This window comes from Liolophura sinensis, chromosome 7, assembly GCF_032854445.1.
Source record: "Liolophura sinensis isolate JHLJ2023 chromosome 7, CUHK_Ljap_v2, whole genome shotgun sequence".
Classification (NCBI taxonomy): domain Eukaryota; kingdom Metazoa; phylum Mollusca; class Polyplacophora; order Chitonida; family Chitonidae; genus Liolophura; species Liolophura sinensis.
The window spans coordinates 43,892,045-43,920,005 of NC_088301.1; the positions used below are offsets into that span (position 1 = coordinate 43,892,045).

General features: G+C 38.8%; 1 protein-coding gene across 1 annotated transcript; it reads right to left on the reverse strand.

Annotated features, from left to right (window-relative positions):
- Positions 1-23,578: 23,578 nt before the first annotated feature.
- Positions 23,579-26,233, reverse strand: LOC135471305 (ubiquitin thioesterase OTU1-like). Its single transcript, XM_064750479.1, has one exon. It carries the CDS (start codon positions 26,231-26,233, stop codon positions 25,295-25,297), a length of 939 nt encoding a protein of 312 aa, XP_064606549.1. The 3' UTR covers positions 23,579-25,294.
- Positions 26,234-27,961: the final 1,728 nt, after the last annotated feature.

Below are 27,961 nucleotides of genomic sequence, written 5' to 3' on the forward strand. Positions count from 1 at the left end.
GGGAACCGTATTGGAATTGCTCGGACTTTTATGATTATTCTTCCTCGTGTGGCCTACGGATTTTTTTCCACTTTTTTTGTGTTTGTTCCTCATTGTATACATAAACGTTATTGCATACCGCACTACCGTGACTACCGTAAGTTTTACTGTACAGAAGAGACTAGTCGTGTTGACGCTACCCTGTAGACATTAGAGACTTTTAGTTGGAAGTTACAAGTTCAACCTGTGACTTGTAACTTCAAACTAGAATAGATAAACTAATACTAGATTGAAGTAACAAGTTATAAGTTCTGTTTTGCCTCGTCGCTCATAATAAATGAGCTTTTGTCATCCTTTTATACGAGATTGGTGCAACAAGCCTGTGCCAACAAATGGATCGAACCAAATCAGTTTAACCTTACCGGGTTACAAAAAATGGTGACAACGACATGATGATATCCGGAAGCGTGTGTACTAGACTGACTATTTGAACCTGTGAAATCGGTTAACTGGGACAGAATCAGTCGGCATTGAGATTTCTTGTACAGTGAAACTGATTGTGGCTGCGTGTTTCTTGTGTTGATGTCACCTTGCAGAGTGGACAAAGTGTGATCACACATAGCTTCTCACATTGCTGTGGAGGAACGAGCTGGAAAACTTCCACACTGAATATCCATAACATATTGTTTAGTAGACCTTGAAAAAGACCTCATATGTGTTCCACTGCAGGTGTGTATGTCAACTCTGAAACTGTAACATTACGTTCAGGAACACACATAGGAGATTAGGACACGGGAAATCAAAGCCAACTTCTTGAAGATGACAGAGAATTCCCCCAGAAATTCCAGTCGGATGAAACCCAAGCAAATCTATCGAAACTTATATCAGTCTTTTCTTTGGATTACTCTGATTTGCGAAAGACATCAGTGGTGAAATACAAGATCAAATTGACGGAAGAGCTACCATTTAAAATAAACCTCGTCGGAAACCTCCAGCACTTTATTTCGAAGTTCGATAACACCTTAGGCAGATGCTAAACAATGCTATCACCAGGCCCTCCAGTAGACCTTGAGCGTCCAATGTTGTATTGGTGCGTAAACAGGATGGAAGCCTACGATTCTCCTTAGATTTCCTCAAGTTGAACGCCAGAACTGTGAAAGACTCTTACTATATACCAAGGATCGATGAAACCCTTGAAGAAGTGGCGGGTAGTCGATAGTTTTCCAAGCTAGACTTAAACACTGGATATTGGCACGTGGAAATGGCTGAACCGGACTTACCAAAAAGAGCCTTCACTGTTGGTCCTCTTGGTTCTCTGAGTACAACTAAATGCCATTCGGGCTTTCAAACGCACCAAGTACATTTCAGCGCCTCGTGCAGCAAGTATTGGGTGATTGGCATCTGAGGGGTGTCCTAGTCTACTTCGGCGATATCTGTTGGTCTCAAGTTGAAACCAGACAAATGTCAGTTCCTGGAAGAGAAACTACAGATCCTGGGACATGTCATCTCAACAGACGGCATAGAGTATGATCCAGAGAAGACAAAGGTCTTCAAAAACTGGCCTGTAGCCAAGGATGTATTGGAACTCAAGAAATTTTGGGGATTCGCTGATTTTTATCGAAGCTTTGTGAAGAACTTTTCCTTCATCGCCAGATCTCTTACATCTTCGTCAAGGGACGAACGCTTGTCGCAAGAAACCACAGAGACGTCTCAAGGTATCGAACCAACCTTGGCCCTGGGGTACGGAACAGCAAGCAGCATTTGAAAGACTTATCGAGTGCCTGACGACGCTGCCCGTGTTTCGTACTCCAACTTCAACCGACCATTCCTCTTCACACTGATACAAGCAGGCTAGGCATAAGCTGGAGTAGGCCTACCCCGGACTTGGGCAGACAGAAAGCAGTATCCCGATTACGTCTATGGAGCCAAGTTTGTTGTTACAACGGATCACAACACTGAAAACTAGATGAGACTGGACATAGATGGCTCGCAGAGCTAGCAACGTTCGTGGAATTTTGTTCGTGGAACATTGAGTTGCTTGAATTTCACATTAATAACATCTATGTGAAATTCGGGAAAACCATATATTAGCAATGTATAGGTATTCCGATGGGTACAAAGTGTGCCCCCCTTCTGGCCGCTCTATACCTGTTCTCATATTATATGAGAGTAATCCTCACCAGGCCCGATCTTTCTCAATCACGGAATAAACGGTATATTGATAATCTGCTGGTTTTTAAACAATCTTTATATAGCAAAGGCTGTGAAAGATATTTATCCATCTTCGCTTTATTTAAAGGAAACCACGGACTCTCCAGATGGTGCAGCTTATCTGGACCTATATTTCCACAAAAACTAAAACGGTTTCGTCTCTCGCAGACTTCTCTGCATGATTTCGTCCTATTTTCGTACATTGTATACTTTAGTTCTTTGATGGTTTGTGCCATGTGTTGAGTTTGAGAATTGGCTTTTGATTATTGACCTGGAACGTTCTTATTGGTTGACGGTTGGTATACGAATGTCGTATTTAAGATCTTCTACAAATCTGTTTATGCTTTCACATAAACAGTTAGAATAAATCCCTAACTGAGGTAAATTGACAAGAAGCCGTATTTCAGCGGTTACGTGTGACCAGTTGCCAGCAATTACACAGTCATTGTTGCTCTGGTTTTTCTCTCTATACGACTTAATTATATTGTATTCATGCATAAACCAGGATTCTGCTGGTGAGCTAAGCATCCCGAGGTCTGCTCCTTTTGCATTGTTTAAATGTGGTTGTATGTTACATATGATGACAACATGGCGTTTTGAATATAAGCGTCATGTCCGACATTCGTATACCATTCGTGGGCCGTAAACTGCGTTCCATGTCGATAATCCCAAGATCCATTTCCAAAACAACGTTTAACACTAGCTCCCAAAGACAAAAGTATGTAAGAAATTATACAAATAGGAAATAAAGCCGGTAACACATAAGAAGCGGTCTTCAGTTTTCAATGATGCGGGGCAGGCAGTGGATATTCCAGGCATGAATAGATAGATTTCCTTCACCGCTTCAGCAATATGGGGCTTATTTAACGCCAGTAGATCATCAATATACCCCTTGGTAAATGAAAAGGATCGAACTTTAAAGATATAACTCTTAAGCAATTTCTGCATATAGTCGTATTCATATGAAAACAGGTATAGGTCTGCCAAAAGAGGCGCACAATTGGTACCCATTGGATTACCTATGAACTGTTGGTAAGTGGTATCCCCGAATTTCACATAGATGTTATTAATGAGAAATTCAAGTAATTCAAGAAATAATGTAACATCCCATGAATGGTAACCTTTACAAATAATAGAACTAAAGAAAGCCCTATTGCTTCTGGCGTTAATGTAACGGTGACCTGTTTTAGTAAATACCGAGACAATTAACGACGATATTCTTTCAATAAGATCTTTGTGGGGAATTGTAGTATAGAGAGTAGAGAAATCCCATGTGATACGTCTTTGTACGGTGTATGCATATGAGCATCAAGTTCTTCTGTAAGACATTTTGAGTTGTTAAGAATCCACATGCTGTTACACCTGAATTTTTTGTTATGGCACAACAATACTTATTTCAAAATGACTTTACTTCTTGTAACGCTCTCGTAAGTAGGGTTGACAGGAGTTTGGTGGTACAACTTCTTGAACCCGCAATAAATCGAGCCTTGTATGGGGATTTATGGATTTTAGGAATCCAGTAAATTTGTGGTATTTCTGTATGACGGGTAGGCATATTTAGGCGCCTTTCTTTAAGAAAGGTTTTGTGTTTATTAAATAGTTCCTCCAGAGTACATGTTGTAGGAGATTACGTGGATGTTGTCGTAGATGTACATAGCTCTTGAACAAGAATTTGATAATAATAATTCTTGCAAATGAAGATGGAATTATTAGGAGCCTTGTCTGCTACAGTGATGACAAATTTACTATGAATGTCAGCGAGTGTTTCTTGCACAGTGGGATCCTTCAGAACGTGTTTAACTTTAGGTAGAGCATCAATGTCTATACTGTGTATAGCTAAACTAACCTTCTTTGTGACAATCTCAAGCCTATCGTTAAATACCGAAGAATCCATCCCGGCCTTCTCACGCAAGGCCATGCCTATCTATGACTTAATTTGAGAGCTCCTGGCACTTCACCAGATGTCTATCCTCCAAAGATCCGCAAATCACAGAGTCGTAAGAAAATTTCATCCAGAGGAGAAGCTCCTCCGAGTACGCCAATTCAATGGACTCCAAAACATCGGAGCATACTCTGCCACATTACTGACTTGCTGACGAGAGCCCAGTGATGGCAAACCCGGACTTCAACAAACCTTTCATCTTACATACAGATGCATCAAATGGCAGCCTTGGTGCAGTTTTGTACCAGAAACAGGGTGATGGTGTATTGCGAGTCATTGGGTACGGGTCTTGGACGTTTACTCCAGCAGAGAAGTACTATTACTTGCACTCCGGCAAACTTGAATTTCTTACTCAGAAGTAGGCTATTGTCGACCGATTCAGGGACTATTTGTTCTACTCCCCATCATTCGTCGTATACAGCCTTGATAACCCTCTTACACACGTGTGGTGACTTCAGCCAGGTTAGATGCTTCTAAAATTGGATGGGTCTCAGAATTAGAGGAGTACAAGTTCACACTGAAATATCGTCCAGGGAAGGCAAATGGCGATGCAGATGGATTGTCTCGCATGCCAGCTCCTATTGAATCGTGGATAATGACTGCCTAGAAGAGCTATTTTGAATGGCATCCAGGTCAGGGCCTGTAGTACTGAGGCGTCATCTCCGCGTGAAGAAGATATTAATACACATGTAGTGAGTATTACCATACAATCACTTGACAAGAAGGAAATTTCATCAGCTGAGAAAGATGATCCTGCTCTTAAAGAATTTATTCAACAGATAAAGCATCCGTCACAGAGAATGCCATCAGGCGCTACGCCATAAATGGCAGCTCTCGCACGCCAAATACAGAAACTGTAACTTTTCGATGGTGTCCTCTACAGGTGACTACTTGGTTTGATGGATCAACACGTCAGCAGTTACAAAAAAGATTGTATATGATGAACTTCATATTAACATAGGACATCCTGCTTCAGAACACTGAGTCTGATCAGAGATCGATTTTATTGGCCTGGTCTTCAGAGGGATAGTGGAAGACTTCATCAACAAGGTTTGCTACTGTAACGGAAGTAAGCATCCTGCTCGCAACACAGCACATCAACGCAACCATGCTGTTTAAGACTGTATGCATTGAATTCCTCTAGGGAAAAGTAAGGTTGGTCATCAGTACATTCTTATTGGGATGGACCACTGCACAAGATTTGTACAGGCATACCCAACCAGGAACAAAAGTGGTAACGCAGTAGCGGACAGAATCTTCAAGCGCCTGCATGAGCTTTCTCGGGTATATAGATCAAGAACCACCCCATACCATCCTCAAGGGAACGGGCAGGTAGAGCGTTATAACAGACATCTCTTGAATATGCTCAGAAAGTTCACAAATCCAACTGGCACATCCATCTCAACAAGATGACCCGCGCGTACAATTGTACTAAACATGAAACCACCGGATACACGCCCTTCTTCCTAGTGTTCGGAAGATCACCTTGTCTTCCAGTTGATGTTCTCTTTGGCGTACAGCAGGACATTCATCTTAGAGGATCAAGTTATGTTGACGACTGGAAAGTTGGTTTACGTAAGGCAACTGAGGCTGCATCTGAGAACGCCAAAAGGGCAACAGAACGGTCTAAGACGAATTACGACAAAAAGGTATACAGCACTGTCCTATATCTAGTGATAGAGTACTGGCTCGTAATTTAATCCCTAAAGGCGGTCCTGGTAAGTTTCAAAACTACTGGGAAGACAATGTATACCCTGTGGAGAAGCGCATCGAAAATGACAGTCCTGTTTACTCTGTTCGACCTGAGGAGGGAAATCGACCTCACAGAGTCATACACAGGAATTCATTGTCGCCTTGTGATTTTCTCCCTTTCGAATATGACGTGGACAAAAATCTAATACTAGCCCACCAGTGAGAAAGGCAAAACGGTCGACATCTGGAAGACCGCCTGTGGAACAGACATGGGAGGTGATAGTTCTGACGAAAGACCTTTCGTCACCTCTAGACTTAATTCTCATGCAGACCTGTTGTCACCTCCTGTTTAGTTACGTCGCTCAACTCGTAAGACCTCCTTTGCGTTTGACTTACGATGGTGGCGGCAACGTCAGTGAGGGATTTATGACGTAAGCAACAGTAATGGGAAAGCAACAAAAATGGGGAATGTTACAAATGATATACTAAAACTGTTATAGATGCACTGTTTTAACAATAGTACTTGATCCCTTTGTTGACTAGTCCTGCAGGAAAATGTGACATATTTCTTAGGGTATTAATGTGCATGGTTGACTGACTTGGTTGGCCGCCAAGTTTAAAGCAATGGTTAGACTGAGGTTTAGAACCTTTTACAGTTACTCGTATAGTTACAAACATTGTTTCTAACAGTCATAGATATGATAAGGTTTTGAAGTTAATGTCGTGGACGACTTTCAAATGATATGGGTAGTGTGTAGCAGACTGTTGATATTCCTGTGTATGTGACATGGTAATATTATTCTCCCTAAACATTGCTATACTGTATATGTATCTTTTTTTATTTTGCAAAAAAATGTTACCGGCGGAAGTCCGATTATCGTGTTTTGAGTCACTGCCATTTAGACTGAGCGGCTTAATGTTTTGACTGAACCAAAGCACGTGTGTCCAAGACGGACGATGTTGCTTCACCCGCCGAGTTTATTCTATAAATGAACCTTTCTGCAGATGCGACGTGGTGTCCTGTCGTGTGTGCCCAGCATTATTCGTCATCAGCAATTCATGGATTTTTTTTTTTGATTGTTGTTTTACGCCGTACTCAAGAATATTTCACTTATGCGACGGCGGCCAACATTGTGGTGGGTGGAAACCGGGCAGAGCCCGGGGGAAACCCACGGCCATCCGCAGGTTGCTGCCAGACGCAATTCATGGAAGGTTACATTTTAAATCCTTCTCATCTAAATAACCTGAAGGCTTTGTGTAAGACTCGTTGAAATTAATCGGTTTGGCAGGGTTCACGTATGTGTCCTAGTTCTGCTCGCGGCGGGCCAAAGGCACAGCGTCAGTGTGCAAGTGGCCGAGCAATGGTACATGGAATGTTAGCAAATCCAGTTCGTTCCTAAACATTCTGAGAATTTTATTTTCTTCTTTTACCCCCTTTTTGTCTTATACAGCATTCATATCAGTCTCGGGTTCAAATCAAATTTGCTTTCTAAAGACAAGCGCGGACGTTTTTTTAGGCACCATTTTTACCTACCTTGCCATCACCAAAAACTTTTTTTATCGGAACGGTATACACGAATGAGCTGAAACAGAGAGAACTTGTTGGGGTAAATGACTTCTGCAAAAGTCATTCATATATGCTGAACAAAAATATAAACGCAACACACCCAATATTTTGATAAAATTGACTGCATTATTAAACTCCTTGGAATACCGTACATTTGCCTAATTGATGGAAACGGACAACCGATGGTAACGCTGAGACAGGTTAAGAAACAGGGGTGGGGTCATTCTTGGAATTCCAGACTTCAGTACCGTATAGGCTATGTTCTAGGTTTGTCTGCTGCACTGTTTCACATCGTCAACGCATAGACCTGATGAGATGGTCAATTGTGAATGTTCTCACACTCCTGTGTGAGAGACTGAAATGTACGCTCTTGTAGTGTTTGTCTCTTGGACATCCCTTGGTACTATATTAACAAAAATCACAGCTTTATCTTGTGAAATATTGCAAAAACAAGTGTTCCGTTTATAGCTGTTCAGTAACCTTGAAAACTGTGAAGATGTGATTCCCCCCCCCCCCTCCAAAGTCTCTATGTCATGTGAAAGAAATCTGTTTTAGTCCTAAAGCTGTTTAGTCTTACTTGTAAAATTGCAGAGTTCATAGGTTTTTTTATGTATACTGTCTGTGAATGTTAAATCACCGAGCTGTATTAATAAATTCAAGACTCGCAGAACTTCATAAATTGGAGACGTGGTAAAACTGCGATTTACTGTATTTATTAGAATGCCGAGGCCTTTGGGTTTGGAACCGTATATTGAAATTGCTTTGGATTTTTATTATGCTGAAACGCTTATAAAATGTATGCAATTAAGTAACTTAAATGAAATTTCATCAGCATATGGCCTATAGGTTTGGAGCATTTCAACGCTCTGAGTGATGCAAGTCACGTGTGTAGCCTGCGGTATCATTGTTGTGGCTGTAACATAGCAGATGATACCTATGCATAAACTTGTCTTCATCAAAATTAAATTATGGGTGCTTTGATTTTTGTTTAACGTTGTACTCAACAAGGACTTAAGCACACGTTTGACTGTTACCGTTTACTAAGCACCCGGTATCGCTGTAAGGAACGTAACGGGTAAATGCAACATACCTGGTACGTATGTATTTATATACACTATAAATTTATATCATCCTCCTATACTCGCTTTCAGGATTTCTGCATTTTAATATATATTTTCAAACTTTGCATGCTACCTTCTCCAATCTTGAAAAGTATAATCTTGAAAGTATAAACTATCCAATGAGCAATCTAGGTTTTTTTACTTCCATATATGCATGTGAGAATGTAGCCTTGATACCGCATAGCATGCAGGAGAGCCTCTTGTATAAAGTATAGATCATGACATTCCAGGGAGGGCGATGCTGCCTATTTTAGACTCTCGTGACACATTTGATTTGCATTGACATTATCACCTCCATGATTAGACAAGCTGATGTTTACCTGAAAAAAGGTGGAAATCAAAGAATTCGGATTGGCCGTGGAGGTTAATCAGCGTAGTCTTTAGGAAAGACTTCACATTCTCGCCTTCTTCGACTAAAGATCAGGATATACCAGGCGAACGGAAACCATTAACTTTTAAAGCTTTTGGACATTTAACTGAGGTTTCAGGTGAGTGCTCTGTTATATAAACTTTAATACCATCCAAAGTGTTGGTTTAGGCATTGTTGTAATGGTTTAGGCATATACACGAATGATTGATCGATTATGGCTTACGTACCAGAATGAAAGTTTGCTTAATTAAAGCCCACTTGCAAACTATAACTATATAAAACAAATGTATATGGGAAATATGATGCTTATATACCTCTGTTAGATCATCAGTATACTAGGGCGCAGCGTGGATCTTCACTGGGGAGGTGCGGATTTGACACGCGCGGAACGACTATCACAGTCTATTAGGCAAGGGTCCAGGGGCTGCATAGGCCCCGGAATCTCCGGGATATTAGATTGTCGGAGAGAATCTGAGTGATTTCGACGTGTTTCGAATGCAGACTTGGCCGATGTGTACACATTCATTTTTTCACATTAAGAAAAACAAACAAACCCAAAAACAACTCAAGTTCAGTTTAGGTGGGGTTGAAAACAGGCTGTCCTTGAATGTATAGTATTTATTGTCATGGGCTCCAGAGTTACAAACAGTACAAGTAAAAAACTGCGGCATGTCTTGTCCACCAGACGAAAATGGCTACTGCTGCCTGCGTGGTACGATTCAAGAGAGGTAATTCTGTAAAACATGGCGTCTTCCACCGGGAACAATATGGAATGGTTCACATAATAGGTCTAAATAGGCCTATATACTATTTAGTAAATTGGTACGAAATTGAAATATTGTTCTATATAGGGTAAAGCAAATATCTGTGGAATGAATGTTAATAGCTAGGTAAGAAATATAGGCTAAAATTTTTTTTCGTCCCCACTTGAGCGGAACATCACCGCCCCCCCCCCCTCCACACCCCAACCTACGTCCCTGAGTATAGATGTGATGTTTATATACCCCTGTTAGATCAAAAGTATAGATATGGTGTTTATATACCCATGTTAGATCATAAGTATAGATATGATGTATATATACCTCTGTTAGATCATCAGTATAGATATGATGTTTATATACCTCTGTTAGATCATAAGTATAGATATGATGTATATATACCTCTGTTAGATCATAAGTATAGATATGATGTTTATATATCTCTGTTAGATCATCAGTATGGATATGATGTTTATATACCTCTGTTAGATCATAAATATAGATATGATGTTTATATATCTCTGTTAGATCATCAGTATAGATATGATGTTTATATACCTCTGTTAGATCATAAGTATATAGATAGACATAAATATATAAATCTGTTTTGAGGATTCCTTAGCCTGGATATCATCATAAAACTACTGTTTTTGTTTGCACAACCAAGCATATGCCTATACAGATTTTGTATTAGACATATTTATATCTATTCACATTTTCAGTGGTGGAATTTGAGTGGACAAACTATGGCGTCGTTTAGTACAACCTTCGTCATTGCTCTTGTGGCATCGGTATTTCTTCTCACTTCCTGTCAGAAAAAATCGATAACGACAACGATGAAGCCAGAAGAAAACGTTTCCAAACCGTTCAGTACGTATTCAGATTTACTTACATACCGAGCCACATCCTCACACATATATAGAATCGTGTATACACGAAAAAAAAATGATTGGCAGTTAATGTTTTAGAAATGTATATTTAGTTACATTTTCCCTCACCTCGGGCGCTTAAACTTGCAGTTGAGTGAATGAACTAAACATATTAGGTATTAAGTTCTCAGCAGCTGATTTCAATAACATGTGGAGAATTAGTTATGTCGCAAGAATAGAAGAATTAAAACAAGCATTACAAAAATGAAGATTCAGAAACCTTATTACCCAAGGAAAATAAAGGTTATTAATTCTTTAGCACTTTCCAGAATGATTCATCTTCTTCGTTTACCATCTTGCCCTCAGCTGTATGTTTTGATGGAAATTTACAGTTTACACTATAAATTTCTTTGGACGATGAACCTGATTTGATAAAGAGGTCAGCAGTAACAAAACAGTATGCCTATGGGGCATTAAGAATGATTAATATTATGCCTTTTGTCCGGACTTAAAATTAACGTGGATAAAACGGTATTTTTTTAAGAAAATAAATGACAAACAATTTTGATATGTGAAGCATACATTTTTAGTTTGGAATAAAAGGTACATTTTTAGATTACACTACATGATAGAAATATACCAAAGGAATTGCTAAATAATATAAAACTAAATGTAAATGTTCCTTCCCCACCCTACCTAATATATTACAGCTTTCTCTTGAAAAGAAACGAGGTACACGATTTTTTACGATATTCAAATACTAAGTGCATGGGAACAAATTCTACAGCTTTATGATATTACAATGTAAGAAATGTTTTCTTATCTGTCTTCGAAAGTACTAGAGATACAAGATTAAGAGATTTTCATTTTGCAACGGAAATGTCCTACAAAATGTTATGTTTACAAAATTGGGATGCCAGATGATGACGTTTGTGAACTCTGTAACAAAGAAAAATAAACCCTTGAACATTTATTTCTCGAATGTGAAGAAGTTAAAATATTCCCAACCATAATGCTGGCCCCCGTCGTATAAGTGAAATATTCTTGAGGACGGCACAAAACACCAATCAAATAAATAAAGAAATAAACAATGCTACAGTAATTCTAGGCAGAGCCAATAAAAATATAATAATAAACACTCGACTTGTACTAGCTAAAGAGTGGATTTTGGGTCATAAAAACTGAAGACAGAATGAGCTTGAAGCATGAAACGATATGTAAATAGATTTTTTTTTTTTTTTGATTGGTGTTTTACGCCGTACTCAAGAATATTTCACTTATACGACGGCGGCCAGCATTATGGTGGGTGGAAACCGGGCAGAGCCCGGGGAAAACCCACGACCATCCGCAGGTTGCTGGCAGACCTTCTCACGTACGGCCGCCAGCATGAGCTGGACTTGAACTCACAGCGACCGCATTGGTGAGAGACTCCTGGGTCATTACGCTGCGCTAGCGCTTTAACCGACTGAGCCACGGAGGCCCCTATGTAAATAGATGTACGTAGAATGTCCAAATCTACTTTTAATCTTCAATAATAAGCTTAGAGGTGTCAATGTTCGCAGTCGTTTTTAAAACACATGCTAATTTGTTGTCTGTAGATTGCAGCTTAGAGCACAGGAAACATCCAACGTCAGAAAATATGTTCCAGAAGAAATGGAATAGTGGTTGGAAGAACTACACTTGTCCCGTTGCGGGACTAATTTGGAATCAGGATTCTTGCCAATGTGAGCAGGGTGCTAATTACCTGGAGCCTTGCGCAGAATATAGCCCTGTTCCAGATTCACCAAAGAGTTACATCAGAACAGTGTGGGGGCGAAATATTTCCTTGACCTGTGGGAGTAATATGGTTTGGAGCCAAGAGGAATGCACCTGTCGCTTTGCAGAATATGGAGCTTCATCGGGTATTGTATCACCCTTTATCTTTGAATCCACCATAGATTAATTATACTCTGACACTCGAAGACACTGGCTCAAAAGTTCATGGGCATACAGATATGATTAGATAGTAATAGCTGTGAAAGGAGATATGCAGAAACATTTCTATAACATGAGCATTTGCTCTGCATACACAAAACTTGTTTCTGCTCTTGTCTGCATTTGTTTGAGAACGTCTAGATATATTGTAGTTTGTAGTCTCAGAATACATTGCAGTTAAGCTGAAGCGAGTTTAGATGTTAACAACATTCATGCATTGACATTACCCGTAAAGTAGTATATTCCACTTCCAAGCAGCACAACCGTGAATGGTAAATTGGTCGACTGTCCATACTTGTTTATTGAAGCTCATTTTGCTAACCACTTGATGCAAATTGCTATTATATATATATATACGATGTTTAAAACTGCAGTCGGAATACAAAGATTACAAACGGTTCGAAACTGCAGTCGGAATACAACGATGACAAAGAATTAAAGACGTACAGCATAGAGAGTAAAACTAGAGCAGCGACGACAGTGTGATAGCTGAAAAATGGTCACACGTAACCGATGAAATACGGCCTCTTGTCAATTGACCTCAGTCAGGGTTTTGTTCTAACTGTTCATGTAAATGCATGAATAGTTTGGTAGAGCGTCCGCTTCGGGAGCGGTATAGATCCAGGGTCAACCCTGGGTCGAGTCACACCTATGACCTTAAAAGAGGAAGTTGTCAGTTCTTCGCTTGGCTTTCAGTATGAAGGTGACAGTGCAACGACTGGTTTACCCGCATCAGTATAATGGCTCGGGCGAGCCGGCTTACTTGCCCGTCTCAGTGAAGCAGCATTAGATAAAAGAACGTTGGAAATCCGTCCTGCAACAAGGAAGCACATTACATGCACTCTAAGGATTCCTTCGTCGTCATATGACTGAAAATTTTTTAAGCATGATGTTAATTCCCAGGCACTCACTCACTCACTCATAAATAGTAACAATTTACACGCTACCTATCACGATGGCTTAAGCAGAATTAAGTAATAAAATCCAGTAATGTTAATTGCAGTATAATAAACGTCAATAGAATTACTCAAAGTGCAGTGTTGTCATCACATTAAAACAACCCAAAGAGGCGTTCCAAGCTGCAGTCGGAATATGAAGATGACAAGACGATCAAGACTGGAGTCGGAATACAAACATGTAGAAAGTTCAGAAGGCTCATTTGTTTGTTTGTTTTTTCCTATAATTTCTCCACATCATAAAAAATCTTACTTTTATACCTATATATCAGTATATACAGTCAAAAAGAGTGGTGAAGCCATTATTAATATGCGATTTTGTATCGATCGATTCCCCATAGTTATATATCTATGCTTTGGGATTTACGGCGTACTTAGCCATTTTTTTTTTGGTCATATGACATAGGTGAGTGTACACATATTGTGTCTTCTTGTGACAGGGCGAGTACATGCCACCAAAGTGCTGTCGCCACTGAAACACCATATACCGAAGACACCAGACATGACACCGCCCCCCCCCCCCCCCCCTCCAGTCACATTATATACTGACACCGGGCCAACCAGTCCTGTTTCCTTGCCTGTCAGTGCTGAGCCGGAAGCGAGGCAGGAACAAAGTATTAAGCTTTTCGTATGTATGACGGGACGCGGGTTTAATCCCAGTTCTCTCGAATTCGAGGCAGACATTCTACAGCCATTAGGCTACCAAAGCGATCTAATTTCCTATAGTTACTTGTACAGCGTAATTTCTTAGCAATTTTGGAGATCAGTGGATTTTTTTTTTTTTTTTTTTTTTGTCCATTCTTTCAGTTATTCTTTTCCTTGTGGTTTGTATGTAGGGGCAGCGAGCGACCCTTGTGAGGTAATGTTTAACGCCACTTTTGACAAGGAGTTTAAAGACCATGCCCATGGGAGTTACATTGGCAAGTATCCGTATAGTGGCGCCAAGCTGGAGAAGAAAACTGGGTCTGTGGGAGGGGGTGCGGTCTGTCTGAAGAAAGCTTACATCACTGTCCCGGCATTCAACGGAAATGAATTGAGTAAAATCTTCCAAGTTCAGTTCCGGGTGAAGATGGAAGAGGAGAATGAGCGGGATCCTTTGAATCGGTTCGATATCCTCGTGTCCAACGGCTGTGGTCGTGACAACGCGACCTTGGAAATCGGTTACCGCCGTAGTGACCGAAGCTTTGCAGTGGGCATCACGGACAGATTCGAGTCGATCTCTCTCACCTGTTCCGACCGGGGACCACTTGTAAGTTGATAACCGTTTAGATTAACATTTGACTCAAGTGCACTGTGTACAGATGTTGCTGCGATCAACAATCGAATTGTTGAGAGTGCTTTAGTAGAAAAGGGGCCCCATACCTTCTTAAACGGATGGATCCAACACATTCGATGTCCCACCACCCCTTTTCATTCCATTCCCGTTGAAAGCAATTGTGATATCATGAAGTCACATAAAGATTAAACATTTGTAGCCAATGTGTGGGACTTCCGGTTGACCTATTTGCAACAAAACTGCTTATGATTGGTCAATTGCATGTTCTTGGTTGACAGTTCGGAAACGTCTGTGTTGGTGGATAATTCAAATATTTTCAATAGTTTCAATATTGTGCTGCACTTCCTTGGAAACTGTGTTCAGATCATTACATAATGAAAGCCCCCCTTTTTTCAACAATGTAAGAAATTCTAGATAGTATGTAGTTATTAGTTCAAGGTTTCATGAATTGATATAATATTGGCCTAATGGCCATCTTTTCTCAGAACCGAGTTCCCTTTCTATTGTCTTTACCTTTCTGCCAATCCACTCGTATATCTATATCTATGTGAAACCATCCCTCTTACGCCTGTGTTTATAAAGGAGACAAACCTAGATAATGAACTGATGAACTGATGCCAAATAATTCAAATGTCCAGTGTCTGGTGGAATGTTATGCTATACACAATTATACGTCCATTCTTTCTTTTTGGGAACACTAGAATGAGTGGAAACGAGTGTCGCTTCAGGTTGCCGAGCAAAACATACTGCTCACGGTGAATGGACGTACCTGTATCGACAATGAAAGAACCACGTTTATAGGTAAGACGTTTCATGCATTGCATTCTTATGAATAGTGACACTGTGTTATATAACATACTATATCATTCAGCAACCTGCTGATTGTCGTGGGTTTCCACAGGGCTCTGTCCAGTTTCCTCCCACCATAAGGCTGACTGCCGTCGTGTAAACTAAAATGCCAATCAAGTAAATAATTATCAGAGAAATATTTTTGAGTACGGCGTAAAACGCCTATCAAGTAAGTAAATAAATAATATAACTATTACGAATATTAGTTATTGTAGGTCTGTACCGAGTGAATACTATTGTTTCGTGTGACCTGTTGTTGACCTGTTGTTTTACATTTAGATCAACCAACTCCCACCCGGTGTCCTCTCTCATTTGGTGGAGATTCACGACGTGTGTCCAAAACCATGACGGGATGTTTTGACGAGGTAAATGTAGCATTTTGTATGTTGTCATGGGTTTCCCACGAACATTTACCTTCATTTGCGCTTAATTTGTGAAAATTAAACGGAATGGGAAGAGGCCATTTGCAGTGAAAAATATACCCTGTTGGTTTATCCACAGAGCAAGTTATTGACATTATCTTTTGTCTAATTCTCCAGCCGAGCGCCATGCAGTCATTTTAAATTTTACTGACGATACATAAATAAAAAATAACATCTATTTATACTTTCATCAGACTTGTTGCACCGTGAGTGAATTGCCATTTTAGGAACCCACGCATCGAAAAGTATTACCATTGTTTGATGTTCACACTGTTCAGTTCTATTATCTTGTCCTTACAGATAGTTGTGCGTCGTTACTGCATCGACTGAGCTCAGAGGCGCCATGGCTATGACCCAGTCTTACTAACTCATAATATAATCAGCGATGGTCCTACATTTGTATCATTTAAATATTACTTACTTATTTATTCAGAGTACAGTTCATGTTATTGCCGTCAATAAAATTATTTATAGTCGTATACCAGTGTGAACGTTACAGTGTATTGAAAGTTTCCAGGGAACATTTTTGTGAATACAATACTAGCACTTTGCGTGTTGATCAATTCTCCGTCTTTCAGTGAAATGTAGGTCTGGAGAATTATACCCAGATAGCAAAAATATTCTTGAGAAAATGCGTCTACGAAAATTTGTGAAAGTGGACCATGGAAGTCTAGGCAACCGTTCTGTGGCACCATTTACAAACAGTTGTCTGAATGCTTCGTCAGGCATATACCATATATTCATGCATGCATGCAAATATATGTTAAATGCCACGCGTATGTTGCAAGTGCCATGTGAAACGGGCAATGAACGTATAACATAAGGCACTCATTTATGTTCAATATATAAATTCTGAACGGCATTTCACGAATGACGAACGGTACATGTATGAAAATTGCACTATTTGTATTAAGAGGCAGATAAAAAGTGTTCATTTATAACAGTGTTATCATATATCGGCTCATAATATTTGAATCGATAGTTGCAGTCGAGCAAAGATGTATATCCTGATCCACGGGTTATCCCCTATGAAATGACATTTAGAGTGGCACATCGAACACGTGACTTAAAGACAACCAGATCCAGATGGCGGCCGCGTATAGGATGTACACTGAAATGTCCTTTTTGCGGCCATTCTCTGTTATTACCATGCGCCATTTCAGATTAGACCAACCTACGACCAGGTTTGTTAATTTGTAGGAATATTCGGTTGACATCGATTTATGGTCGGAAAGTTTTAATGCACGTGTGAAAGACGATAACTGTTCTTTATCATATCCGACATATTTGGAGCTGTTTCATGCAGTACATCTCTCAACAGCGTTGCTCGAATGAGTTACCCCACTAATTAACCATTGAATGGAGAACAGGTTTGATCTTATGTTTAAAACATGACTATGTGGTCGATGAGCGGAACGATTTTTCTCGGAAAAGAGATAAAAATGCAATATATCCATACATTTGGTCGATCCTTTCTTTATACATTCAATATAGAATAACACGTGACCTTGGCCAAAAGACAAATGTTCTCCAGCGAATTGTGCATTTAAGATTGTCTACAAAGTGCAACTGGAGCGCCAAGGATCGCTTACACTAAAAAAAAAATTATCTGTTAATTTTAACAGAAAATCTGTTGTCTGGGTGACGCTAGAATGTTGTCTGTTATTGCAACAGATTATGCTGTTAATTGCAACACACAGTTTCTATTAATTCAGCATAAAGATTCTATAAGACTAACAAACACAGTACATTCTGTAGCATCACTCAGACAAACTTTCTGTTGAAATAAACAGATTGATTTTTTTTAGTGTATATTGCCACCAACTCTGTAACGCTATAGTTTTGCGCATACTCAGTAACGCTATAGTTTTGCGCATACTCAAGGTCAAAGGTCTGTAAACGTAAATCTTGCGGTTCTGCATACATGTGCATCACTTTATCTATATTACTTCGTCCATTAAAATATAAACTCTAAAGTTACCTGCATGTGGACAGATTGCATTTCATAAATATGCCAACCGCGCTTGCTGTATGGAACTGCAACACATGGCATACTTATTGTCGCACATACAATTAAGTCTTTTAATTAAAGAGTAAAAGATTCGTACAGGTTGTAAACAGCTTTCCTAATGTGCTGGTATTTAATGGGGCTAAAGTTCAGAAAACCTGTGGTATTTAGGGCCTACACAAGACCTATCTTGCACCTAATTTAATCAAGGGACCGCGATGTTGGTTCTGCTCAGGGCGTCCGGACATGATCCCGCGTATACATGATGTGTACTATACACGCGATTTCAGGCTTCCACACGTGTCTCCTTGCGTTAAAGTGTACACAACGTGATTACCAAGTGAATACCAGTCGTTTTGAAGAAGTGCACTGACCCAAGTTAGTTGGGTATGCATCGCACAAATCCTGAATATATGCCTGAATGACCACCAAGAAATCTAGCTCCTACAAGCTCATATGCGGCATGCATTTTTTCGCGTTATTTTGCTTTCTACCATCTTTTTTATTAGACCTATAGGTATGTTTTCTTGAATGTATATGATAAATGTGTAACAAACGTGTGTCAACTGCGATGGCTCATTTACACCATGCACCCTTTTGAATTTTTTGAATTTTTCATGTTTTTTTCTATGATCGTTGCCTGATTTTAGCCACGGAGCAAAACAAACGGTGAGATTACCATCACTACATGTGACATTTTCTGACTCGGGGCGAAATTTGTAATATACATTACTTCATAAGCACATGGTGTGAACTCCTCCTAGTCGGAAAATGTCATAGTGAAGTGGCACAGCCTATCAAATGACAGGCCCCAGTGATGGTGGTCTCCACGTTCGCTTTTCTCCGTCACGAAAAGGACGCAGTCGTTATGACTTTTTACCAGGTGAAAACACAAGAATAAAAAAATGCGAAAAAAGAACAGAGAAACTAAAAACAATGTAATCAAACAAACAAAACATGAAAAACTAGAAGATAATGTAAAAAAGTAAAATAAAACAAGACAAAAACACGAAAAAGTAAAAAAACGAAAAAAAAAGTAGACACGTTTGTGTTACACAATTCTCACATAAATTCGAGAAAGTATACCTATTTACAGGTATAGTAAAAAGGATGCATGGTTGAAAACAAAAAGTGAAGTAGTTATAAATTGTGTTTGGAGATTTACTGTATACATGTGTGCATATATATATATATATATATATATATATATATATATATATATATATATATACCTTGCCTCACTTCGCACAATTTTCTTGAGGATGACTTAAGTAAAGTCGAAATATCGAGAGCGTCCAAATAAATTTCTTCACGGAGTTACATTAGTTATTTTGTATATTTCGGTTTAATGAGTTTGTACTGTACTTGTTAGCAGTTCTATATTCTTGCAAATCTGTTAGAGTTAGAGAGACTTTCCCTTCAGTACAAATATTTACGTTTTCGTGAAATCAGATCAATTAAGTACTGCTAAGGAATGGGAATACGGAACCGCAAAAAGGACGTATACGGAACCGTAAAAGGGACATGGGTTTTTTTTGTTGTTGTTCTTTTTTTTTTGTTTGTAACTGTGTGTTTTTTGTTTGGTTTTTTCTTTTGTAACTGCATTTTTTTATATTTCTCACTTCTGTAGTCTGTTTTTTTCCTTTTTTTTTAAGCAGGCCCAAAAAGAGAACTCCCAGAAATAGATATCGGGTTGGAGTTTTACTCTTTTTTTTAAGCTGACAAAGAAAAAAAAAGAAGAAAAGCTTCCGGAGATCTTGGACCCCGAGATAACAAGCCAATTGGATTACGTTTTGCTTCGAGCTTTTGTTGAAACATTCATGACTGTGACACTATCGTTGAATGATTATCTCGGGGCTTGAGATAACTAAGTCTGATCCCGAGAAATCGACCAATCGTTTGTTCGCAGGTATCGTGATTTAGACGAAACCACGAACCAAGCTGTAATCCGATTGGCTGATTTTCTTTTTTTTCTCTCTCTCTCTCTCTATAATTCTTCCGTAATATACCCCTGCACATGCACAAAACGCGTGCTGTCTTGTGAGAAGTACAGTCCTGTGAAAAACACTGAATAACCTCTATCCCATATTGATCCTATTTGTACACCTGTAGCAGATAAATATTCTATATACCAGTACAGTGTATAAAACAGACAAACACGCCCATAATCTTTATGTAGTGTACAGTCACATTTCACTTCGAATTAGCTCTCTCTAATCAATGTCAGTATGCCTACATCACAGAAAAGGCTATTTAAATATTGATTTGAGTCTCAGACCTTACTCAAATATTAAATATGACGGCTGTTAGGATTATGGCGGGGGGAGACCGGGCAGAGCGTGAGGAAACCCACTATCCCCAGGTAGCTGACAGACCTTCCCACGTACAACCCGAGAGGAAGCCAGCGTGTGCAGAACTTGAACTCAAAGCTATCACATTGGTGAGAAGCTCCAGGGTCATTGGGCTGCGCCAGTACGCTAACCACTAAACAACCACTAAAAAAACTATGGGTCTTGGTGTTACTTTTTTTAAAAATCACACTGGGCCTGAGGTGAGCATAAAACCTATGTGCAGTCTCTGGTAATACATGGCAGTTACTGTCAAATAAAAAAAGTACTGTGGAAGGAACGAAAACTGGGAACATATTAAACAGTTGTTTAACAGCTTATTGTCACCAATACTTCAAGAACATACGGGGAAAAATTGTGGGATGAAAATGCAAGAACACTATAGGCACCATTATTTATTTGTTTGTTTCTATATTTGTTGGTTTAACAATGTATTCAAGAATATTTTATTTATAAAGAGAAAAGGACGTCCTTTCCCTAAACAGTTGAAAACCGAAATAGTGGCAGCTAGATTCAAACATGCCACACCGGGCGGAGCATGGGGAAACCCACTATCCCCAGGTGGCTGACAGACCTTCCCACGTACAACCTGAGAGGAAGCCAGCGTGTGCAGAACTTGAACTCAAAGCGATCACATTGGTGATGGACTGGTCATGGGCTTGATCGGTCAGTGGAGTGAGCAAAGGTTGAGGCTAATGAGCCAGCATACAGGTTCTCACCTGTAATACTTACTTGTTTATATATGGTTAAGTATAATGCTCTAAACCAAGAATTTTTCTCTCATATTACCACAAAAACTATCATGGTAGAGGAATATAACTGGAGTGTCTTGAATCAACGTTGCCAAGGTTTTGACTAATTAACTTTCCCCCATGTTATCTAGAGACTTGAACGCCATATTTCCAGACAAACGGTCTTCAAGAATTGTAAGACACCATAAAAGACTATTTCTTGTGTTCCCTGTGTATTCCCTGTGTGTCTGGAATTTTTAAAACAAAAAACCAATAACCACAGGTGTCTTTTGAACATAATGAATGTTTTCATTACTCAAAATACATAAACTTTGTTTTTAATTTGATAAACTGGAAGCTGTTAACTGCATATATGTGAAAAACAATATGGAAAGACAACAGATTTCCATCAAACTTACAGATATAAAATTAAACTGAATTCATTTTTATTTTAAGTAAACCAGATTTTTATCCCACAACGCACATGGTTGCAACTTCAGGACATACATGTACTTGGCATTTCAATACAACTCTGGAAATTCTCAATAAATTCAAACTTTTTTTCTGTATATTTAAGAGCATGAGAATCAAATTCAAAAACATCAACATTTCTTTCTAAATGGCTGTGTGCACATCCACAAAAGCCTTAACCCAGAAAATCCAGATTTGAAATACAATATATTAGTTCAATGTTGCAAAAGTCCAGACAAATGCATTTTATGAAAACCTTCACATTTTTGTGTACAAAATCCCCCTTTCTGTTCAGTATTTATTATTATTATTATTAATTTAAATTGTTAATCAGTACATATTTTGCTTCAAACACAAAATAGACACTCCTATTTTTTATTTATTTATTTCTTTGGTGTTTTGTGCCCTACTCTAGAATATTTCAATTATTCAATGTTACCACCATTATGGTGTGGAAGCCAGTAGGAGCTGGACTTGAACTCACTGCAGCAGCATTGATAGGAGGCTCTGGGTCATTGCACCGCGCCGGCCTGCTAATCCCCTCAGCAACAGGGGCCCCTCCTGTTTTTAAACAGTGTACCCTAAACTGCTTTGAGTAATTTTGTTTTTTGCAAATACTCTCACAGTAAACTTACTTGTGTCTAATTGTGCTACAACAGTTATAATATCTTAACCCTTTGTCTAAAATTGATACATAAAAAAATTTAATAAAATAATCTATCTATGTATCTATGTGGTCTAAATTTTGATGGTGAGCTGCCAGGCAGTCATAAGCACGTCCTTACCTGCATGTACATAAACAATACCATCATGGATTAGTTTATACAGTGTTGTTCATAGATTGCCAATGAGCACCAAGACAACTTGATTTTCAGAGCTAACCAGCACAATAGCAATAATAGGATGTCAGACCTGCTCCTTGTTTCTCAAGCCTTATCTACAAAAGCTGATTTATCTGTGATTAACACACCCTCACGGCAGAGGGGCATTAGGAAAGGGTTACAGGTAAAATATTTTCTAGTAACAGGTATCTATAACGTGCCTGTGTCAAAAGTTGTGCCACTCTCTATGCTCGCATTGCATGACTGACACCACAAGACAGGATTCAAGAATCCTGTACAAAATTTGCCTGTGTTGGCAGTAATGTAAAGTGAATGTAGACAGTGAAGCATGCTCTTTAAGTAGTATGCTACAGACATTCAATGAATTCAATTCTTGGACTAAAATGGGGGCAAAGTGAAGACTAGACCATTTAAGCTACGCCAAGTATCACGAATGCTTAATCAACTGTCACCATCTTCCAATACACACATAAGTTGCACACAATAGAATGATTGGCATACATCACAGTACATGTTAGAGATGACATCTTCAAGGAACATGGCATTTTTAATAGGCCTGTTGAACAACTCCACTTTATGGCATACCCACATATACGCTAATGGACAATTCTACTTTCTGGGATAGCCATATGTAGGCTAATGGACAAGTTCTACTTTCTGGGATGGCCACAAGTTCTAAGGCGAATGGACAAATTCTACCTTCTGGGATGGCCACAAGTTCTAAGGCTAATGGACAAATTCTACTTTCTGGGATGGCCACAAGTTCTAAGGCTAATGGACAAATTCTACTTTCTGGGATGGCCACAAGTTCTAAGGCTAATGGACAAATTCTACTTTCTGGGATGGCCACAAGTTCTAAGGCTAATGGACAAATTCTACTTTCTGTGATAGCCACAAGTAGGCTAACACAATTATTCTTTCTTGGATAGGCACAAGTAGACACCATGTCATGACGGCTTCCGACCTTTTAAGTGGCTTTTGAAGTTTCTTCACCTCTTAATCTCTATGGCATTTCACCAAAGACCAGATGCTAAACCCTCCCTAACGAATATACAACATTTTATTACATACACAGGATTATGCTTGACCATCTGTTTGCACTGCTAACAAGATCTTGTGATGTTGTGTATATATATATATATATATATATATATATATATATATATATATATATATGAAGGACATTACCCTGTAAAATTTGAACACCATGAAGTTTGAGGTGAAAGATAACTCCTGAGGTGCAAAGCATCATGTGGCTTTCCTTGAATCAGAACAATACATGTAGTTATGGTAATACAACTTCACTAAACAATATTGTTTATTACAACACCAGTTCTTCTAAATAATATGAAAAAAGGTATAGATGAAAAGACTATTGTACTCAGCTGTATAAAACTAAAGTGACACAAAAATGTGTTAAACATCATTATGTGATATATCACTTCACCCATGAAGGATGTCCACATCAAATTCATGACCAGACAAAAGCAAGTGGAAAACATTCTTCTTTGGTTAAAAACTGGAAAAGAAATGTGTAATACTACAGGACTGGAATATAATTTTACACATTTAACAGTCGAGGGTTTCTGGCATAAATCCCAATGTAAAAGTCCACACTGAAACAACAGAGAAAGCTTGCATTGCAGGCTATGTAGATACTGACAATTCATGATACATGTAAATGGAATTAAAAATCACCATGACTCATTTGTCTGAGTTTATTGATTAAATCTGAGTTTCTAAGTGTATAAAAATGATCAATTCTTAAGGTTGCTAAAGATGTACAAGTTATGTATTTTGAAGATGTGCAGGGTAGGCTTTACTTCATTCCAAAAAAATAAGTACATCAATCCAAAGCTGGGGCCAAAGTTGTCATTCACAATATTATACAGGTTAGATTTTGTCATAAGATAACAGGGAGTAAGAGTTAAAGTATATAGAGTAGTCACAGCTCTGTTTAAAACTTTCATATGAACAAGGAGTCAAATACAGATTTAGGCCAATGAAAAATTAAATCAAAAAAATAAAAATAAATAACAGCTGTGCTCAAACTTGATACAATTCTCCAGCATATGCTAAAGTATTGATATATTGACTTATAGAGGTCTTCATGTAGATTTCCATGTCATTAATAGCAGTTTATTTTTTTTTTAAATCATCATTAATCCATAGCAAAGTGCCATTATATATCTGATTTGCTTGTGATAAAGGTGTTCATACATGCCAATTTCTCCCTCAATAGTCAGATATGGTAATTATGAAAACTAGGTTGACAATGGGGACAAATGATGCGCTGCTTCCAAACATGCACTGTATGCAATTCTCCGGTACTACATACATGTGTATAACTAAAGACTGGCACAATCAGGCAGATGCATAATACCTAATTTAATGTCAAGAAAATAATATGACAAAATACTCTGACAGCATTAACTTTGGCTTCAACTTTTTTTTTAAGGTTATAGCGTGATAATATCATACAGAGTTTGAGTATTAACTTCATATGATGTCCACAAGATCAACAGATCTATGCCCAACAGTCAAATGCCTTCATATTAGGTGTTCGAAAATTCTTACAATTCATTATTATTTGTAGATAATATTTTGATTCCTACTTCATCAAACATTCCTTTAAAATTTGTTACAAAAGAATAAATCACACAATAAATATTTCATTATAAATATATAAACAAAATGATATGCAGAAATGCTTGTGGTGTTTTTTTTTTCTTCTCAATGTGTAATGATGAATTTCAATATAATTTATCATGAAAAACTAATACAATACGCATGCTTTACTCAGTTCATGTCATTTTAATGTCTCAGATTTGGAATTATCCTTCTTCTTTCCTACTGTCACATCCTCCTTTTCATACCACATAAAATGTTTTTCTCACAAACACATAGGCTAAACTTCACCAAAATTAATATGGGATGTTTCTTTGGCATGCTGCTGTGCCTCTTCTTGACCTTTCAATGCTTTTTGGCAAACTAAACATCTCAAAGTAAAGCTTGACACATCAGTAAATTGGCGACTAGCTTTTGCTTCAGATGCTATCTCCATTGCCTGAGCTAAGATTTTATCATCAGTGATATCAAAGATAGTCTGAATTGGTCTATTGGGATCACAAGGTTCATACACCAAGGGGTCATAATGAATGCCATCATACAGTATCAGAACACGTTTGTTGTAGTTTTTGTCCTCTCCAAACCTGTCAATTCGAGCACTCTGTGTGTCTACAACATCAATTTCTACACTGTAGTAATCTGACAGAATTGCTACTTCGATAGCACCACCCCATGAGTCATCCTTCATAATCCATTTACAATAATCTTTATTGGAGCGGCCCAAGAAAGCATCACTAAATGACACTGGATCACTCATTACAATCCCTGCTATAAGTTCGCGCATTTGAGATGAAGCTGTCAGGTCAACGTTACCGTCAGTCGTGACTGTATTGATGCTGGTGAACAGACAGGAATTGTTGGCCGGTACTACTTTTCGTGTTAAGATTCCTTGCTGAGGAGCATTCATCTGTTTCTGGTACATGTTATCTGCATTTTTCACAGCAGCCTTGCTGGTCTTACAAGGAGATTCTGATTTATCTTCCTCCACAATCAAGGTATCGCCAGAGGAAATTAATCCCAAGAGTTCTCTCCCCTCATCACTCAGGTCCACAGCCTTTGGAGGATAGCCACTAAGGACCTTCAAGGATGTGTTGGGGATCTGTGTCAGTTCAGATAATTTTTTGCGTAGTAAGCCTACTGTAGAGGCCGAAGTTAGGCCATTCAGAGGGTGACGTCCATTCTTACTTTGACATCGGATGTTCAGAGGCTTAGATGCCATCCTGGCTGAAAAGAGAGCAAGGAACAGACAAGTAAGGCAAGGCTGACAACATCTAACAATTATCTTATATTAAAACATCAGAAATTTAAAAACCTAGATTATGTCAAATAAATTTGCAAGATGCAGCCAAACATTTACATTGAATGCCTTACATAAAACAATAAATGTGATAATGACTTATGATTTCAAATGGAGGTTGTTGATAAGCGACATTAGTCTGACATTTTCAATTACATGTCTGAATCCATTGTAGGTTTCAAGCACATGAATCATAAAACCACATAACTTGAGTATTTCATCAACATTTGTAAAAGCTGCCCTTGTCCAGATCTGAAGTGTGTTCTTCCCAATAAGAAAGATGCACGGTTAGACGCTACCATCTTCAAGTTTACTGTGTTTATCAACATTAGCTTCAATAATGAACATTCAACTAAACAATGCAATAATGCATGCACACACGTTACTTGAATACAATGGAACACATAGATATGATCTAGTTTTATCATAAAGAAAGAATGAGAAAAGAGGAACAAAAGTGACAAGGTAATGTACATGGTTTAAAAAAAAATAGAGAATAACTGACAGGCCTGTCAATGATTGTCAATAACCTGATGCTCTTATTCAGTTCTCTCCCAGGCCTACCTCTGTTATGAACTGATACAAGAGTTATATAGTCAAAACAGAATTATTTCATCAGTTTGGGACACTTCACCATGACAGGAGGAAAAAATATAACTTTGGCTTTACTACAGCACCTAATGTTTTGGGGTTTATTCTGGGCACAGGTCAGTATTGTTGCTGTGTTCAGGTGGGTATAGTCCATCTAGATGGACTCAGTGTGCTATTTTAAAATTCGGACATTCATTATAACACTCTCAAACAAATCACCGCATATTTGTGCACTCCAACTTGCCTGCGCTAAAAATACAAGTTCTTTCTTATGCCTTATTGGATTGAATTAAAAAGGTTGCAGTTGTTCTTGCAGATGTCAATCGAAATATAATAGTTTTCTTGAGGATTTCAATACTAAAACTAAGTTGTATTTCAAAACCAGAAGTAGGTCACATGACACTTTAAAATGGTTGTGGACGACGAGGAACTTCGTACCACCAAAGTTCTAGCAGTCAATGTGACCACCATGTAGCAAGTTAATAGATGGTTTGCAATGGCAACAATCTATAAGGTATTCTGGTGAATATTGCCCACTGAGTGCCCTTACCAGCCAAGGGTCTCTTCCCAGCTTATGACACTTCTAACAAAAGGCACAAACTTACCTCAAAGATGGCTGCCACTGCAAACAATCTATTAGTTTGATAGGTGAGGATAGTAAATTAAGAGGATAGTATTCGAGATTCCACCCTAAAATTACATAAAAATGAGCAGAGGGGGTCAGTTTGCCCTAAGTGGGGAGGAGATGGGAGTTAGAAATCCATGCCATGTCTTTTGAGAGGCATTGCTGGATTCAGTGTTGCGCTGAATGTTAGAACTTTAAAACAGCACAATGATTTATTTATTTATTTCATTGGTGTTTTACGCCATACTCAAGAATATTTCACTTATACGACGGCGGCCAGCATTATGGTGGGTGGAAACCGGGCACAGCCCAGGGAAAACCCACGACCATCCGCAGGTTGCTGAAAGACCTTCCCACTTACGGCCGGAGAGGAAGCCAGCATGAGCTGGACTTGAACTCACAGCGACCGCATTGGTGAGAGGCTCCTGGGTCAT

Excerpts from the sequence above, each read along its gene's own strand:
- LOC135471305 (XM_064750479.1), bottom strand. The coding sequence starts at position 26,233 with ATGGCATCTAAGCCTCTGAACATCCGATGTCAAAGTAAGAATGGACGT.